At 40.0% G+C, this 19,972-nt stretch overlaps 1 protein-coding gene and 1 long non-coding RNA gene across 5 annotated transcripts in view; one reads left to right on the top strand and one right to left on the bottom strand.

The window, feature by feature from the left end:
• Positions 1-13,073: 13,073 nt before the first annotated feature.
• Positions 13,074-19,972, bottom strand: part of mdga2 (MAM domain containing glycosylphosphatidylinositol anchor 2) — a 225,087-nt gene continuing 218,188 nt past the window's right edge. For all 4 annotated transcript variants that reach the window (XM_023952705.1, XM_023952706.1, XM_023952707.1 and 1 more), the window contains exons 16-18: positions 17,959-18,089; positions 16,720-16,816; positions 13,074-15,688 (exon numbers count right to left, since the gene is read on the bottom strand). In XM_023952705.1, the coding sequence (XP_023808473.1) occupies positions 15,600-15,688; positions 16,720-16,816; positions 17,959-18,089 (317 nt within the window). In that variant the 3' untranslated portion in view covers positions 13,074-15,599. The remainder of the gene's footprint in view (positions 15,689-16,719; positions 16,817-17,958; positions 18,090-19,972) is intronic.
• LOC110017752 lies at positions 15,606-17,948 on the top strand. Its single transcript, XR_002293251.1, has 4 exons — positions 15,606-15,713; positions 16,065-16,165; positions 16,661-16,838; positions 17,108-17,948. It is a non-coding gene; the product is annotated as an uncharacterized LOC110017752 (long non-coding RNA).

Genomic DNA, 19,972 nt, shown 5'->3' with positions numbered 1-19,972 from the left:
AAGTCATGGGTCACTGTGCTGAAGGGTATGGCTATAAACCTAGTGAGTTTCTTTTTTACCTCACAAAAAATTTGACGATAAACGACAATGAAACACTTTAACTAGCAGGTGATGGCAACTTAACGTTAGCTATAAGACAAAAGGGATTGCGTGTGTCCAATCAACTGAACTATCAGATAAGTTGGGAGATTTTGTGTCCAATCAAATGTAAGTTTTTCTGTGGATGTGAGAGGATGTGAGGTTGACTCAATGACAGTGTATGAGACTCCTCCCCCTTGACATTCCAAAAAGGAAGTATCCGCTGGTTCTAAGAAGTCAAAATCCCACAGACTTCTATTGAGAAAAAAACAGCTGTTACTCTGTCATGGCGTTTGTCAGAATAACCACTCTTGCTCTGATGCCTTTTTTTAACATGTTCGTGCACGTCCTAAATATTTTCATGATATTTTCTTCCATAGTTCATTATTCAAGTTATAAAACGACCAATCTGATGCCTCAATAAAAGAATGTAGTTTCACGTCAAAGTATAAAAATGTTTGATTGACAGATTCTTCCAAGCCTGCTTTCAAGTGGTAGGGGTGTAGCCATCCCAAAGCTCACCCCTGATTGGCGAGTTGCCATTGACATAATGACTCAGATCAATTCAGATTAATCATTAGTCATTGACGTCTGGTTCTAACATGGTTCCATATCACGAAAAATGGCGCCTGAATTTACTTCATTTTCTTGGAGAGGATAAGTAAATCCTTTTCCAATTTTCGTACACAGTCAATGGTTGGAATGTGTGATGAATCAAGCATATGTCTCTGCAAAACACATTTGTATTTTTTTTTTTTTTTTTTTAAACTTGTCCTGTCCAACAGCTGGGCAGACAGATGAGAGCTGAAGGCCTCTTGTGTTGGACATATTTTACTTTTACAGCAGGGCATATGTATCTTCTGACAAACCAGAGGTATGTCTGAGTAAACCCCTTTTATAATCGAGGCCAGACTTTATTCATTTTAATTATTTTTGAAATTCTTTTGTGTTGGACCGGACGGAAAAGGAAAAAAGGGAAGAAGAGAGAGGGATGTTAGAAAGAGTGGGATAGGAAGGTGATCATAGGAGGGGGGAGGGGGGTAAAACCATGAAGTATCATAAAGCAACAAGCTACTGGATGTTTATCATTATGGTATGGTACAGATAGAATACAAATCTCAAAGGGGCGGGGCCTGTCCACACACACACTCAAATGTCATAAACACACCTGTTAGCTGCAAAAATGTCCCCATGTCAACATGTACACAATACAGATAGTGTTCACACACGCACGCTTATGCCTACAAGCAACTAGTTTAAGATATTTCATTCATTCACGCAATTTGTTAGTGCAAAGGTGAGCTAACACCTGTGTCTGTATTTTGAATTGTCGCTGCATTGCTGGGTTCCTACAGTCCTTGTATTGGTTTTGTAGAGGTACCCTGTAGTAAAGTTATTGCCCTGCTGTGTTTTTGCAGAGACAGTGTATGTTTTTTTTTTAGCACGTCTTGCCATTTTATTTTGCAGCATCACTGTTTTGTGAAGCTGTTTTAACGCTACACTGTTCATGCAGAATTGCTGTGTTGTTTTTCATTTTATTTACACCGTAAGCTCTCACAGCCACGGCTCATTAGAGGAAACCCAGGAAGCACAGCCTTTATTCCAGCCAGGAAATTGGGCGGGCACCATCTTCCAGACTTAACCAGGGGTGGAACAATAGTCCTTTCTAAATTGGGTTTATTTGCTAGAGTTCTGGTAGGTTGTACCAAATTTATGTTTATTAATGTGTGCACTTCTTTTTTTACCACTAAAAGACCAAGTTTTATGCTTAGTCTTGTCTGTAGTCTTTGCTAAATTATTTGGAGTCCCGCCCCCTTGTATGTGAGGTAGTTCCGCCTTTATTTATCATTATTTATGTCTTATAATCTGTCTTTTTGGTCACGTTTGGTCAATCGAATTGCTGTTGCCCTCTTTAAAACGCCTAATACATTTTCTGCTTTAAAAAAAAATCTCATTAGAGAATTTTAAGAATTTTTTGATGTCCTATTTGGACCCTTCACAGAGTTATAAAACGTTTTTATCCTAACTGAACAAAGATGAAACTTTTACTGTGAAAACAGCAAATTCCTGCAATAAACACTAAAAGAAAAGTAGTTTTTTTTGCCTAAACATGGATTTTAAAAACCATAATCCTCAAAACCTCCTATGAAGAAAATCCTTGAAAATTCTGCTGAGTGGGAGAACATGTTGAGAAGTTTCATCAAACGGAGGTGACAGAACTAGATGTATGTTTTCTTGATGGTTTTCATTGCAGGTTGCCAGTGCCAGCTGCCCATGAGAGATCCAAAGAAATGCAAAGTAGAAGAAGCCTGATCGCTCACAGAGAGGAGTGATAGGTCATCACTACAGGCACAGCGCACGGAGAAGATTAATAACACGAGTGGCTCCCCTCACAACCTTCATAAGACAGCGTCAAATGTCACCATTTCCATGAGTTTTCCGAGGTTCAGATTGTTCTCAGAGTGTCACCCCTGACAAGTATCTTCTTTTTGCAGCGCGGTGAACAGGAAACTGAAGTGGGAGGACTCTGAGCAGCTGATGGAAAATAACGGCCTCTCACATCCGTCTACCACCACAAGCTCCTGGATGAACTGCATTTTCTGAGTCTGAAGACCCATCCAGATAAAAATAGTATTTTTTTTATCATGTTCTTGTGGCATTTTTCTGATGGAGCACAGTCAGGACAAAACAGCTTCAGAAAAACAAAAAAAACAACAACATTCTATTGGGCTACAAATAAATAACATCTAACAATGTAAAGGTGCAGGTAGGATGTTAAAAAACCTAACAAATTCACATCTTTACCCTGATTCCTTGATTAATGTCAACTCCATCTAACACACAAAGCACTCCGCCCCCTAAGTCAGGCCTTCAGCTATGAGGGACTAGAGAGACAGAATTTTTTTCAAGTTAGTTGAACTCTTAGCTAACTTTTTTTCCCCCCAAGCTGTTATATAGCCATATGATTCCTGTATTGACTTACATTAATATTTTTCTTGTTTTTCCAGTTTAGTAATATTTTATTTCCTTTCTAAAGCACATTATTTGAGAGAACCTGGCTGCAGACAAGATGGCGTCTGATATCAGTCCAATGCGGCAACTACACAACTTACCCTAACCTTTGGCCCTGACCTAACCATTCAGTATTCAGAAATGTAGAAAAAAGAAGTTTATAAAAGTTGAAAACAGGGACAACCATAACTGTTAGGGTCACCAGTTAAAAAAGAGTTTGTTTGTAGGGATATGGAGGATTTCCAGATCCAGTTGAGAACTCCCGGTTCTTGACCTTGATGGTGCAGCCAGGTTCTCTTGTTTTTTTCAGCATTGTTCTGCACACATGGATACATCCAATCAAACTCACTACAGAAGCTGGTAGCACTACCCTTTTTCCTCATAAAAACCTAAATGAAAGATTGTTGGACCACATTTCTATATTTTATATAACAAGCATATTTTAAAAAAATGTGTGTTTCTATGTCAGCCTTGGATCATACCATGTGAGTGTCTTCCCTTCTTAAATCTCATCATCAGCCAATAAATTAAAAATAAAATGACCTACCCCAAGTGGAAGAGTTTAAATATCTTGTTCAGTAGTGAAGGAAAGTCAGAGTGTAAGATCGATCGGTGGGATTGGAGCGGCGTTCGCCGTCATTCGGCTGTTCCGGCCCATTGGGGTGAAGAGAAAGCTGAGCCAGAAAGCGAAGCTCTCAATTTACTGGTCGGCCTTTAAAATTTTAGGGGTTAATTCCAACAAACTTTATTGCTTTTTGTCTCTGAGATTAAAGCGGTATTTTAATCCATTCACGCATCTCCGAGCATTCCTCTAAAAACCTTCTCTCTGAGTACCAGCCCTTCCCAATCCCAGAACAATCGAGGAACAGCCCCTTCCAGGAAGAGTCTGCGATGCCAGCACAGCCCCAAGCTATCACACACCTACTTTCTCTCCAGAGCCAGTGGTGATCTGCTAATCGCTTTAATTTCAACATGAGAAGAAGTGGCTCCTCTTACACCTAATCTGTAAACACAACACTGGCTCACTTTTTTGCACAAGACAATGTCCTTTAAGTGGCAAAAATGTGTTTTAGGCTACGAGAAATTTAGGAGTTTGTTCAGCCTTCCCAAAACAAAGAGCCTACTTGTGAGAAATGGTTGGAGTTGATCTTTGGAACCATGCGACAGTCCAGCCAAATGGAAAGAAACATCTCTATTTATTTTACCAGTCAAAGTTCCTGCAGACGTCTTCGGGGTTAACTGTACAATTGACACTTGGTTATTAAAGTTATTAAAAAAACAAATTTTTCTGTTTATCCATTTTTTTCTCTACCAAAATTGGCCCCCAGTCTGATGTCCAGTTCTTAATTTGGCCCTCTGATACAAAAACCTTGAGAACCCCTGCTTTAAAGGGTCACGACCAAAGAATATCTGGTTCACAGTTATCAACTTCAGTCACATGTAGACACACATGAAGTGAATCTGTGCTTTGGAGTGCTGTGTGCTCTAAAAATGCTGGCTTGTGTTTTTGTCCTCTTAAGTTTTTCCTCTCAGCCAAATCAGAAAAACCCTTCAATGTTTACCAACTAGATTCATCTGAAAAGACTCCATTTGAACAGATATGTGAAAAAGGCTTCCTGTGTGTAGCTGCTGCGATCCCGGTGTTAAGTGCTTATCATGATTGGATAGCAGGTGCTATTGGGTGGTGTGTTTCAGTTTTCACAAATATGATAAAAAGCTAGTGCATTCATGAAATTCAATTTACAACAGACATGAAATAAAGTAATGAACTGAGGGTGTTTTTGTTTTGCGATCAAAACGGCCTAAACTAAAAAAAAAAGAGCTTTAGCAGCTGCTGAACATTAATAACACAAACCTATATTTTTATACATATATTTTTATTCTATATTTATTTACACAAAGCTCATGACCACATCTCACCCTCAGCAGCAAGAGAGTCCTCATGACTTTATGCTAAACTGACAAATCAATAAAACTGAAGCAGCATCTGCAGGGGTTGACATAGCCCAGAAATTTGCACTGGCCCACAGGGCCAGTAGTTTTTGAAAGTTACTGGCCCGACATCGCGCACAGCGAGACCCGCCGCTCCGCAGGTGCTTGCAACTTTAGGGGGGTCCGGGGGCATGCCCCCCCGGAAAATTTTAATATGGTGCAATTTGGTGCATTCTGGTGACATCACTTATTTATACACTTTTCAATGACTAAAAATAGAGCATATCAAACTTAAATCTGCTCTAGTCTGTTTCAGATGTTTTGAAGAGAGCGCTGCAGTGTAGCAGTTAACACTAGTTAAGAAGTTTTCATGCTGCTTCTAATCACTGCCATTTCACATTTGTTCCTAATCAATAGTTAAGAAGTTTTATTGACTTTTTTGCCCTGACTGCCTTAAGGTTCTGCTTTTTGTTACTGTTGCAAAGTTACATTTACTTTTTAGTTACTTTAGTTACCTAATTAAATTAAATAATTGAAAAATTAAATACAATTAAATTACTGAGATCATTCAGCTAACTAGAAATACTTACTGCTTACAGTGTTGTAAAGAAAAACAAAATTAAGTAGTTTAACATTCTACTGCATTTGAGTCTGAGATTCAGGTATTTGGAGTTGCCTTTGATTCTTTGACATTCAGCTTAAAGCTTAGTGCATACAGTTTCATCTTCAATGCATTCATTAAATATCTTGCTGTCCATACTACTAATTAATAACTACTAACATATTCCTATCTATTCCTGCCATGTCTTCCACATCTCTGACATGCTTCAGTCTCTCTTCAGTGACGGTGTTGGATTTATGATCATCGTGGTGAAAAACCACCAGGGGACGCGCTGATATGTGTGTCAGTTTAAATATATCTGCCTAAAATGTAATAATAACCCACTGGCTTGTTCCTTCGTTGTTGCTGTTTAACATTGTTTAGTATTGAATTGTTACATTCAATAAAGTTTGAAAAAAAAATTGAGTGAGCGCGTGCCGCGTGGTGCTCGGCAGTGACAGCCGCGCGCGCAGACGGGAGAGGAGGAGAAGAGTGATAAAAGGTTTCCCATAGAAACCCTTGAAGTCTGACCAGGACTAGCAGAAAAAGTGAATTATAAAGACGAGGTAAATCTACACGTTTTCGCAAAATATACTTACTGTAAAAGGTGAAAAATGTATTAATTGTTAGATATTTTAGTGGCCCGAGCGGACAAGTAAAAAAAAAAAGTCTTGTGGTCCGTACTGCTCGAAAAACAGGACCGGGCCAGCGGACAAATGGCTATGTCGAACCCTGATCTGAAAGTGGTTTTAAGAGTTAAATCCACTGTGAGCAGCTGCTGACACAATCTCTACAGGTTTGTGCTGTTCATTTACGCAGCTCTGCAGGAAATGCGTCAAATAAGGAGAAGGATGGAGATACAGGGCTGCGCAGTGGTGTAGGGGTTCCTGTCTCTGCTTCTTAGCGGACTGGCCACCTGTCCAGGGTGTACCCCTTCTTTGCACAATAGTGGTTGGGATAGGCTCCAGCAACCCGTAGTAACTGTTCTCACTAGAACAATCATTTTTATAATCTTTGATCTTTTTACTTCTCGCCCTCCATGGGTAAAATTTAAAGTTTGCCAACTGCAACATCTGTAAAGAAAAGCTCTTAATACACAAAGAACTATATGATCATTTTTTCATTACATGGATTATGTTGCAAAGCCAAATCCACCTACTAATCTGGCCAGAATAATTCAAAAGGAGGAAATTCTAAGGCTCTGTTTACATTTCTCTGATCGCAAAACCTCCTGAATCACTTCCTCAACTTTTGTATTGTACTGCTTTCTGTAAAACCCTCAAGACTTTTTCTCAATGAAATGCAAGATCTTCTGATTCCCTACAATCCCTAACCTGACATCCAGGTAATTAGCAGCAGGGTTTGTCAAAAACAAGCAGGAGGAGGGGGCTCGAGGCCTGGGTCTGACCCCCCTGTCCAAAACAATCATCTTTTAGGTACATTTCCTGCCCCATTTTGCTGCCTCATCATTCTCCTGTAACTGTTTTATTGAGAATGATCAACCAGCTCCTTCTAGCAGCTGAATCTAGTCTTCTCTCTTGATCCAAGTTCAGCCTTTCAGTCTATTTCAAACACCGTCCTCATGGACAGACCAGCTGCTATTGACATCACGAACACCCTTTGACCTTTGATCTATCAGGACAAACTTAGTTCATTTAGATGAAATCCTTCACTGCTCAGACACTTTCTCTAGAGTTCCCAAAGGTTCTCTGCTTGGGCCGATATTCTTCCTTATTCTCAAATAATATATTTACTGTATTTTCTGTTATGCAGAAACTAACTAGACGACACCCGCCCATACATCTCTATCCACCTCCTTAAAATATAATTCTAGGTCAAATGCATTATTCTTTAAATAATTTCTTCTACATAGTTCCCTTAGAGTTCCCTTAAAGTTTGGCTTCCTGGTTTCTTACCTGTGAAGTTCTCCAAAGGGGAAGCTTCTTCTTCTTGTGTAGTTTTATAGATAGCACACAGCGTTTAGGTGCATTACCGCCACCTACTGGTGTTGGGAGTGAATTTATCACTCTAATTGTTTTAACCCTTGTGCCATCTTAGATGACCCCACCCTTGCATTGACGTATTCTCCCTACCATGACAAAGGTGGATAAAGGTGGAAAGATTTCATGAATGCAGAGGGCACCAGTGAGGTTCACAAATCATTGAAGAAAAAATGTTCAGTCTAGATCACCCAACTCCCAACGTTAAAGTGCCTAGGATAGCACAAGGGTCAAAGAAGAAGTTGAGGGTGGAGCTGCTTTTTATGCTGAAGCTGATTGAAAGGATCCAATCATCTTTGGGCCTTTCATGGGCCAACAGTGTGTAAGTTTGTGAAGGTGATTCATTTTGCTGGTTTGGGTGAATCAAACAACCAAATCAAACGTCATCAATTCTTCACCTATGGTTCATTCCTGACCATGCGGTTCATCACAAGTCAAAAAATCAGCTCATTTGTACTCATTTAACCCTTCTGCTATCCTAGGCACTTTAACGTTGGGAGTTGGGTCATCTAGACCCACTAGACAGTATTCTTAACCTCACTGGTGTCCATGGATTAAATGAAATCTTTCCACCTTTATCCACCTTTGTCATGGTAGGGAGAACACATCAAAGTAAAGGTGGGGTCATTTAAGATAGCACAAGGGTTAAACTCTAAACTCATCTTTCCTATTTTTGATGAGTCATACATTTTTTTTCTGTCTTTTTTTCTGCTGTGTTTGTAGGCCGTGATTTTGTCATATTTTGACAGATACAGTACCTTAAAAAAAACAACAAAAAAAAACCAATTAAATTAAGCTTCATATTAGATCAAGAGGCTCTTTCCTATGCAATTTTGCCACTTGTTAGTGGTAAAGTTTTTTCTGTCTGTTGGGAGTTTTCTAATCTATATAATCTATATAATCTCCATAATCTATGATGTCACCCACAGGATTCTCTATTGGGAAAATAAAGTCCAACTTCACAACAATCCAAGAATGGGAACTTTCTATGATGGGTCTAACAATTTGCCAAACAGAAAAAAAGTACCCCTAAATATTAGCACATTTTATCACTAAGAAGAAATTTGATTTAGAAGCTTGTCTGTGTAGATTTTCATTTATCCAGGTTGATTCCAGCAAGAAGTTGTTCAAAAAATCCGTCAACTGGACCTGTTTTACCATAAAGCATTAAAAATGTTCCATGTCTTCTCCAAAAGGCCTTCTCAATTCTGTGGTAAGAGAGCTGGTTTACTGTAGAAATGATGGACTCTGGAACAATCTTCCAAACAAACTGGTTTCACCTAGGGAAGTGGAAAAGGGTGTAGAGTGCTAACCACTGTCTGCCCTCACCATCACCCAAAACCACCTTTTCTTGGCCTGTTATGCTTCTAACCTATAGAATAAAGGGGTCATGTCTTAAATGCCTTCTTCCTAGAAGCATATAAAGCAGCTATTGTACTGCTATGTTTCATAAGAGAGAAAGGCTCTTAGAAAATAGATGAAACACCTTCAATAAAAATGATTGAAAAAAAGTCCAGTTGACAGCTTTTTAACCTACTTTTTCCACTGATAGAAGACCGCGCACCTGCAAAGTTTTTGGTGAACAGATAAAAAGGTGTTATATACTGAAAAGATTCTTGAAACCAGACTGTACATTCGTTTATTTTTGGTGTAAAATCAGACATTTTAGAGTGGGATTTGAAGGGAAACGGCTCTCTTCTGCAACCTGCCTCCAGTGGTTTTCTGAGGAAATGCAACACTTCCTAGTTTGTATCATATTAGGAATAGGAACATGATAAATTTTCTTTAGTACATTTTTTTATCGCTGCTTTTTCCTGTAAACCTATCTCAACTTTACTTGCCGTGTTTGGAGAAAAAAAAAACTGAGTTACATCCAAAGAACACCATACCTACTGTAAAGCATGGGGGCGGAAACATCATGCTTTGGGGCTGTTTTTCAGCAAAGGGACCAGGACTACCGATCCATGTAAAGGAAAGAATGAATGGGGCAATTTATCGTCAGACATGGAGTGAAAACATCCTTCCATCAGCAAGGGCATTAAAGATGATCTTCCAGCATGACAACGATCCCAAACACACTGCCTGGGTAACAAAGGGGTGGCCTTGTAAAAAGCATTTCAAGGTTCTGGAGTGGCCGAGCCAGGCTCCAGATCTCAACCCTATAGAAAATCTTTGGAGGGAGTTGAAAGTCTATGTTGCCCAGGGACAGCCCCTCTAGAGGAGATATGCATGGAGGAATGGGCCAAAATACCAGCAACAGTTTGTGAAAACCTTGTGAAGATTCAAAAGAAACATTTGACTCCTGTGAATACCAACAAAGGACATATAACAAAGTTCAGAGTTGAACTTTCGTTATTGACCAAATACTTCTTTTCCACTAATTTACAAAATAAAATTGCAGATCTGTAAAATTTATTTAGGTGGGAGATCTTGCACAATTGGTGGCTGACTGAATAGTTTTGCTCCACTAAATTGCAACTAAAGGGTAACATGACCACACCTTGTGTGAGTTTTACATTTTTTTTCAAGAGGATTTGATGGTAGTGAAACAGCAAACTCCAGCTGTGTTTCAGAACTTCGTGGGAGTATTTTGGGATGCCCTTTCTTTGACCACTAGACATTGCTGCAAAATCTTGTGTCAGTCATTCAAAACGCACGTACTTCAAGATAAATACTTTACCTCTACTGGAAGTAGTTTCCTGTCATTGATACATACTCTGACGTATAAATATTTCCTTCCCAACAACAGGATGTGTTTTCATGTGAAAATAAGAATAAAAAACAGGATGCTGCTCTCTGAATCAGTTAATGGCCTTGTCATCTGAACTTGTATGGGGTTGACCTGAACAGGTCCTGCAGGTTTTTGGGTTGTCCGGGCCCATGAAGGGTCAGGAGGGCAAGTGTGTTTTGCAGTTCTCATGAGGCTTTTGAGACCACCTTAAGGGAAGTCATGAAGATGGAACGTATCATTTTTGTGTGTGTGGTACGTTTATCGTCAAGTATTCAAAAGTCTAATATTAGATATACACACTCATGACATACAGATGATGCTGTCATACAATGCCCTTTACACAGCACTCCAATCGTTAGAAGGGTGCGCGCACCGGCTCCTTAATGACCATGCACAGAGGCCACACGCATGGGGTGTTCGCCCACACAAACTACACTCGGATTGTCAAATGTTCTGGCTGCCAAACAGCCAGGCTGGAAGCAAGGGATGGACAACGGGTGTGCAGGAGCGCACACCTATCACCTGAAGGAGCACTAACGGGCCCCTTGCCTAGCCTAGGGTTTGAAAAAAGGAAAAATCCATACGACACACCTGTTTTCCCCCTTATGTGTTTTAAAAGTGGTCACTACGACCAGTTGCTCGCAGTGTGCCAATAGAAAAAAATGTGTATGAACATTTTCGCTCTGTGGGCTCACCGAGCAGGCTATTTTGTTTGGGCCGCCTGCGTACCCTGTCCAGGTTTGCCTATTTTTCACCCACAGACAGTCTGTATCCACCCGTAAGGACAGTTATGACTAAGACATCAGATTTGATAACAAATTAGAGCTGAAATTGATTTGATTTTAACAGCTCAAGTCAATTCCAGAAGTCGACACTTTATTGACCAGACGATGCATTATCTAAAACATACTTTGGTCCTTTAAATAGGACAAGGCTCCTCAACTATTGTCCTCAAAATCTACCGCCCTGCTTGTAAAAAAGTATGATGGAAGAGCTGGAGGGTAAGGGCTGGCAAGTCCTAGTGTTGGATGTACTTGCAGTTGATAATCCAAATTCCCTTCCAGTATGTTTGATCCCTAAATGTTAGTTGGTTTGGGTAGTGCTACATTCCATGCTAGACCATAGTTTAGTCCAGTGTTTTTCAACCTTTTTTGAGCCAAGGCACACTTCACCCTTGACAAAAATCCTGTGGCACACCAGCATCCAAAAATCAATAAAAGGAGAAACTCTATAGTCTGTATTGATGTACAGTCCCTCCGCAATCTAACGTGTATTTTTGTGGTAATTGTGGCAGAAAAAGCTGGAAGTTGCAGCGTTTTTTTCTAAAAGTTGTAATAAAAGGTAAGTTAGTTTTCAGTAATAATTTTCAACTAAATTATTAAAAATTTTACCCTGGTAGTTGTTTTTTCCTCCAGTTTATTAACATGCGATTTTATGTAACCTCACAAAAAACCACTATATTCTTTTTAAATAGTGATATATTCTTTAAATATTTTTTAAAATGTTTGTGCAAAGGTAACTGAAATATTTCAACAATTATATGATCACAATATGTTTGATCAATTTTACACAAAAAAAAACTTTCTGTAGCTACACAAAAAGTGAACATGTTGAAGTTTTATTAGTTTTTCTTTTGTCTTAATCAAAAATGAAGTCTTTGAAAACTTTAACAAAAATGTTTTATTTCTTTTTAGATGATTACATTTTTTCAATTTAGTTTAATTGTGTCTGTTGGCCACTTCACCTTAATCCTGTTTTTTTAACATGTTGTTTTTACTTCTATATAGGCTTAACTTTTCATTTTTCAAAAGTGACTGAAGTGAATTTGTCCTTCAATTCAGACGTTATTAGAAAAGTGTTTCAGTTAGAAAGATGACTTGGACCAAACTCTGGGATGTTTTGCTGTTAATAAACACAAACCTTGAAGGAGAACTAAACTGTTGACCTCTGATTTCATCAAGAAGATGTAAAAACTGTTTAAATGTATGTTTGTTGTGGTTTCAAGATGTTTAACAGGTAAGACTCATAGTAACGCAGAGATGCTGTCACTTTAACCCAATGCATCATGGGAGATGTAGTGAAAAAGTGACGCCTGTGCCAGAGAGACTTGTGTCTCTGAGATTTATTATTTTGCTCACTTGTTCCAAGGTCTGACACCGGATTCTGCGTAAAGCTACACCGCTGAAGACGAGCTTTAGCTGTTATTTTTGTTGGGACTGAGAGACTTTACGAGCTAAATCTGAACAAGGAAGTGAAGACTTTAACCCCTTCTGATTGGTCAGACTGTTGACATGTGATTAAGCCTCCAAGAATGATTGGTGGAGACAGCTGAAGGGGTGGGACCTTTCCGAAAACAGAGCTAAAGCTGCGGCTAAATCGCGGTATTAAAATGTCTTTAATAGAATCAAAAAACACAAAGAAAAAAGTATTTTACGATCTTTCATATTCCTAACTACTCAGTGTTTTATCAGGGCCTGTTTGGATGAACACAGAGCTGGTTTCCTGGAGATGGTCAATGTTTTTAGATCAGTGAAAATGGGTAATTTCCCACGGCACACCTGACCATATCTCACGGCACCACGGTTGAAAAACACTGGTTTAGTAAACATCACCCATAGTGGCTTGAGTTAGTGGGTCTAAGCTGTTTTTGGCAACTTCACCATTGTGGAAACTTGGACCAACATTTTCTTTGACATCAGCTTTGGACAACAAAAAAGGCTAAAAACTGAACTTTTTAATTTAAGACAAACTGTAGATGATAACAGAAAATATAAGTTTCAAATTTAAGATGTTTTCTCCACAAAAGTTGCATCCTAGAAGGGATTAGAACCCATATTTTCACATTTATTGGAAAATGACCCAATAAAAATGGTTATAGTACCACCTAGTAAACTGGAGGAGGTAATTCAGAGACCCAAGTCTTTGAGCTGCGCCATGACCCAAATAAACATGCATAAAACAGTTGTAGCTTTTAAACAACTGATTTGCTTGTACCTGTTAGAAATCAACACTCTGTGGACACCGGAGCACCTTTTCTTAGCAGTATAATTATCAGTTAACTTAAATTTTGTCTAAACTTTAGTCAATTTGGTCAAAATTCGGTCCGAGAACCAGACAAAGGTGATCTCATTAACGTGCGCACGAAACCCCTTTCATCTTCAAAAGCACACAGGAAACAGATGATTTGGTAAAACATTACACCTAGTAAGACTTTAAGAGCAAGAACTTCTTTTACATTCAGCATGATATGAGAGTTGAAATCATAATAAACAGATAAAAAAATAGAACCAAAAGAGAAGCGGACATAAGATATGTGATGAGGATATCTTCATAGCACGCAGACCAAAACAGAACTGCAAGAATGCCCTGAAATGCTCATCAATCTGCTCTGGGTGTTTTTTTTTTTATATCTTTACATTTTCTGACCACACATATTGTACACAGTTTTATGTCCCCACATGAATACAACCCCCTCAGACTAATCCAGGCTTTAGGTGAAGAAGCTACAGTGCTGAGCCGCGCCCGTCAGGAGGACTTCCGACGTGGGCGGCGGCACTCCGACCCGGATTATCAGCGCTTCGACGTGAAGCCGGAAAGTCTGAATCTGTAGGAGCAGGTCGCACATGTGCAGAGAAATATATATTTAAAAAAAAAAGAATTTTGTATACGTCGAGACCTTAAATTGTATGTTGTGCTTCCTGGACTCCGAACATAAAACATTGATCATAAACCTTTTAACAGAGCGTCTTTAACATTTACAAGTTATACATTTACCAAACTGGTTTACTTCTTATGCTTCCATCGGCTTTGATATTTTAGCGATGCAGAGGGAGACGACGGAAAGAGAAAAAAAGTCATCTTTGAAAGAAAAAGAAAGACACAAGTCCTAAAACATTGTCAAAAACCAACAATGAACAGAATTATTCATATTCTTTTGATCTCTTTTGTTCTTTTGTACAATACATTTTTTTTTAAAAACCGCGCCGGTTAACGTCTCTAGATCCCACAGTCTTTACAGTTCGTGTAAAAGCAGAGAAACATTCTCGCTAGAGTAATAAAATATTAGGACTATTGTTATGAGCTTTTTTGTCAGAGTTGTTCCATATAAATGGGGGTTTTGGTGAGGGGCTCCACCCAGAAGAGGAGTTCCTCGACAGCGTTTGGAAACGCTTGCCTGCAGGCCAGAGATGACAGAAGAGGGCGTTTGTTCTGTGAAGTTTGCCTGTTAGTCCTCTTTAGTGAAAGCAAAAGAGCCCCCAGCCTCTAGTTTTCCTTTTTTCTGTTTTGTTAATGCTTCCCGACCTAGCTAAGGGTCCAGCAGCACCTCCTGCCCAACACTTCTTCCTCCTTCTGATAGATCGCTTTCCCATCAGCACTTGTGGGGAGGAAAAAATCAAATAAAATCAAATAAAAGGTAGAAAATAGCCCATTGGAGGAAACATGAAAAGCAATGTGTTGGATGTTGGTCCACAGCCCGGCTCACGGTTATCTTTGAAGGCACTTTGTTTCATGGCAGAAAGTAAAGTGGCTTCTGCTCCACAGGCAGAACGGTGACCCGATGTTTGAGTCAGGCTCCACTAATTTGCTAAGAAGACCTTCCTGTGCTCCTCTCCCCATCCTTTCCACTTTCTGCCACCATGCCGTCCCTGGCCACGTGGACTCGTGAGCACAGTGTTCAAAAATAGGCAGCTACAGGGGGCGGGGGGTAAGCAGAGGGAACTAAACGCTTCCGCAGTCCGTGTTTATCTACAGAACAGCACCAAGCAGACAAAGTAATGCCGAGATGAGAGGTGAGGCTGAGCTGAAGGGAAAAACAGGTGAGATCTGGTGAAACGAAATGAAAAAAGACGGACTGAGGAGGGGACCTTTATTCCTAAAATTTGACTGTGGTCCACCGCCATCCGTAGGACGTTTCCACAGCTTCACAGGTGATTCTTGTGCTTTACAAAATCCTCCAGAGGTCCAGGCTCCTTCTCAGCCCCTGGTCTTTGTGCTCCTTAACTCATCTCAAGTCCTGCACGGAGGGGCTTCGTTCTTCCAGAAGAGAAAAAAAAAAAGTCAATTATCTTGTTTATTACTTTTCTGTTGTCCTTTAGAAAGTCCCTCCATCTCGTCTCCGTGGTCTGCGATCCATCAGGGACCCTGCTGCTTTCAGGATGCATGAATCTTTGGTGATTGGATGCCGAGGGTGGAGCTCACAGACAGCGGGTCCGAACATTCGCCTCTGAGATTGCCAGGAGCCGCGTCACCTCTGACCCGGGAGGAGGCTCAGCGCCAGGGCGACCCACAGCAGCCATATATGGATGGAGGGGGACTGCGCCTTGGCACTGATGTCTGAAACAACAAAGGACACGAACACGTAAGAACATTTGGAAATAAGCAGAAAAATAACTTCTACTGCCCCTAGTGGAATGATGATGAAATACATTAACATGAACCAAGTTGTTTTTTTTAAGGAAAGTTCAGATTGTGCAAATGATAGGAGTCTCGGAAATGTGTGTATCAAACAGTGCATCTCTGTTATTTGCTTTGTAGATGTTATACATGAAGTAAAACATTGCAAAGTTTATATATATATATATAGATGTGATAAAATATATGTATAATAACATCTATATTATATTTATATGAATTTCACAGGCTAAATAGACACATGTTAAGATTTTCAACAATGCTGCTGTTCTGCCTTTTGTGTTCCTCTTTTTAAAAGAAAAGAGTGGTAATGGCAGCGTGGGCTGTGAAGTTGAGTGACTCTTTTTCTGCCAGAGGAACATCGTCAATGAGGAGTCACCTCTGATAAGGCCAGATGAGGTATTTCTTAATTTTCCTCTTAGCCAAAGTCATGTAAGATTCATCAAGTGAGATTGAGTTGCATAATTCATACTGCCCTGTCCTCAGCCGGCATGACCACTCCTTTTACTCCAAATGTATTCATGTTGTGGCTTTCAATCTTCAAAGTGCAGAAATGGAAAGGATTCGTCTCGCAGGTTCACTATCTGTGATTTTTTCTGGGTAATCTCCAAGCTCTGACATAAATAATTAAAATAGAAAACTCTGACTTGTTTTGTTTTTTTTTCCTGAGGAGAAGGCACACCTACGACTGGGAATGACCTTTCGGCACATTATTAGGAGCAGATGCCCACGTCAGAGACGTCTATTTGTTCCTAAAGCACTATTACCGTCCTGCGCTCAGCCAGCCGCATGCCTCCCGTTTATGCAATTACAGCCTAGTTGTCATGGCAACATCGGTTTTGGTAATGGGAGCTGCTAGCAGTTGTACATTTTTTTTTTGCTTTGGTTCACCAGAAGGAGAGGCTGAAAACAGGTGTCAAAGTGGAAAGAGGGAGCACTGGGGAAAAACTCACTGGGTGGAGGGTCTCGACACCCTCCTTCCTCAAGGGTGACGTCGTCTATGGCTATGTCTCCCTCGATTCCTGGACCACGGATCCCTTCCAGAATGACCTGCAAAGAGCAAAACAAGCCGGTAATTCATTTATGTAGTTGACCTTAAAGATGTAAAAGTTTTATTAAAAAAATTGGAACTGAAAAAAAATCAAAGAACATTAAAATGTTGTTTTTTAAGGAGAGCACAGGTGTTTATTGCTGACCCTTTAAACAACCACCTCAAGGGGTGTTGTTGAAAATGGAACATAGGATTGTTGTGGGTGTAGTAAGTGTTTCGTGAATACTAAATATGTTCTCTAAATTGATTCTTATTTTTATTTTTTCCCTGCTTGGACTAATGCGGGACAGCAAGTCGTCAAACTGGGTCACAGAGAGACGGATGTGGCGTCACTCAGATGCAGTGCCTACAGTAGATGGTGAACCTCTCCGTACTGGCAGACATAGAGTCCTGATTACCAATGTTTTAGTTGAGCACTTAATAAATCTGATCTCTAAAAATCATGCTAGTGTTCCGTGAATTGTAACTGAGACATACAATCAGTGCCTCCATGTAGCGATCAGGCTAAAATCTGTTGATGGAGCAATTTTTTACACAATTTTGGAAAAGCGTCTTGTAGTGAATTTGACGGGTGTCAAAAAAGAGGCGTCCAATGCAAATTTGATGCCCAAATGCGTTTGGTGTGAACGCACCATAATGCACGAAGCACGAGCCTCTTTGCACAAAACTTAGTTTTAGCAATTGACAAAATATTTAGAATAATCTTTTACAAGCTTGTTTTTCCTTTGCTTTTTGGATTTGGGGGCAAACAAGACAGATGCATTGGTGTTCACATTAAATTTCCGTCTGCACCAGAATGAGCTCTCTCTGAAAAAACTCAACTGAACTCTGATAACAACTCACTTTGGCAACAATGCTATTAGCAAAAGTCCCAATAGGATTTTTTCCTACAGCAAAATTAATTAAAACAGTGATTTTATTAAATATTATTACAATTATTAAAGCATAGTTTAATGCTAAAACACATTACAGCTAAATTCTATGTAAATTATTTTGGTGGTAACTAATTACAGCAATTCTGTAACGGAAACGCTGCCGCTCTTTTGTGACCAACATTCCCCTTTTGGATGTGCTGAGTCAGGGTGCAGACTCAAAGGAGGTGAACACCTCATAAACACAGACAGATGAGATGCCTCTTTACCTGGAAAGATGATGTTGGATGGATGCTCACTTTGGCCTGCCTCCACCGGTCGCCTTGGTTACCAGTCAGTGACCACACAGGAGCCTCGGAGGCCGTTAGTCCCTTCTGCTTGAGGAACGCATTCAGTGTTCCTGGAGGAAACCCAAGGAAGGTTTGAGATCACACACAAACCGATGTTTGCTGCTCCTCTGACGAGTCTATGTAAACAAATATTTTTGATTTCTTTGTTCAAATTTGTCGTTCACGTTTTTAAGTCTGTTTTAAGGCTCTACATACAAAAGTTCAACCAGTTGAACTTTGACCAATCAGGGACCCGGATTTGGTAGTAATTACTGGGTAGAGTCCTTTTCAAAACACGGAAGTACCAACTTGGAGACAATCGATCACGATGGAGAAATTAATATTTGCTGTTTGTATGGAATTTAATGACAACAAGTCTTTAATAAATCGGAATTAAGCTGTGAAAGAAAAAGCCTGGAGCACGATTCAAAAGATTTGCACCAAGCTTCAACATTTCGCACAAAGCCTCTTCTAACTGTGAGTACATATGCAAGCCTCGGGTAGTAACAGACCTGTGGAAACACAGCGTGCTAAATGCGTTTTCAAAAACACCTTCAGAGAGTTTCTGAAGAAACATGCCCCGTGTGTACGTGGCATAAGAATATATGTTTTGAGAAGTTTTCCAGTGAAGCATGTTTTTAGGGGGAAGACGGAAGAAAACACACACACAAGAACGTGCACACAGAAAGACCCCAGCTAGGAGTTGAGCAAGGCCCTACTCACTGTGAAGAGTGGTAACCACTACACCACCCTACCGTGCAGCCTGTAATTCATTCCACTTGGTCTTAGATTTTTCAGATTAGGAGATTGGCTGGGTACAGATGTGGTGGGGGCCCCACCTCACTGTGATCTGGAGGGATCCTGGGGGGAGGCCCTTTGTGGTCATGTGGACAGATGTGTACAGTATTGTGGGGAGACACATAGGTCTCTCTTACTTGTCTTCACGAAAATGAAGATGTACTTAGATCTATTTGTCTGCAAGTGGATGGGCAGAGCTTGTGACCCGCCCAACGCATTTACTACGTCACAAATAATCTCTTTTTTAAACTGCATTTTATTGTCCTGATTTACTACAATTTGATTAAAGAAATACTCAGTAATGTAATTTTAAAGTTATTTTTCTCATCCTCCATGATGAGAACCGGTTAAAAATGCCAAAAACAATTTTTATTAGAGTGGGTTTTTAATATATTTACATAAATGTGGATTTTAGCCTGCATCTCTTGTTAGGAATTAACAATATTTGAAATATATTTAGCTAACAGACAAAAAAGTGTTTGATTAGACCCCAGACCCAGATCCCAAGGTGATGTGGCAGATCAAAACTTACTTTTTGTAAAGCAAAGACGATAGAGAGACATTCGACTGAAGAGAATTTCAAAGGCTTACAGTGGCTGCCAGAGCTGCTGTGGATCAAACCAACAGAGCAAAGCCCTCCAAACTACACAGCTTCAGAACCTTTTAGAACGAGTGTTTCATTAGCACCTCTTCAGTCACTATCTTTATGGGAGCGGCGCTGACAGGAACCGTAGATAAGAAAATTCTTTATCAAAGCTCAGCCGGAACTCTTCGAGGGGCTCAGCAGGCGACGGTCAGAACTAATGAACGTTCGGAACATTGTTCTGTCTGTTAATCGGCCTTCATCTAAATTAAAACTGAAGAGGAATAAACTGCTTCTCTCTTCATCAGGCAGTTCTGCTCCCAGATGCCACTCCCTCTGAAAGACTTGAGGTGAGGTGAGAAGTCAGCTCCATTTGCCACATTTCATATTTAGATATTCAGCAGAGTCGAGCTGAGGCAAAGGTCGCACTCGCGAACCTAAACCAATCCATTTATTAATCTGAGGCTTCATGAGGCTTCATGAATTATTCCAGGGATCATGATAATCCGAATTAATAACGTGTAATGGCCAATTTAAATTTTGATTGAATGCTAAAATGTTCTTCTTTACATT

Source organism: Oryzias latipes, chromosome 24 (assembly GCF_002234675.1).
Source record: "Oryzias latipes chromosome 24, ASM223467v1".
Classification (NCBI taxonomy): domain Eukaryota; kingdom Metazoa; phylum Chordata; class Actinopteri; order Beloniformes; family Adrianichthyidae; genus Oryzias; species Oryzias latipes.
This window is presented reverse-complemented; position numbering and strand designations above follow the sequence as displayed.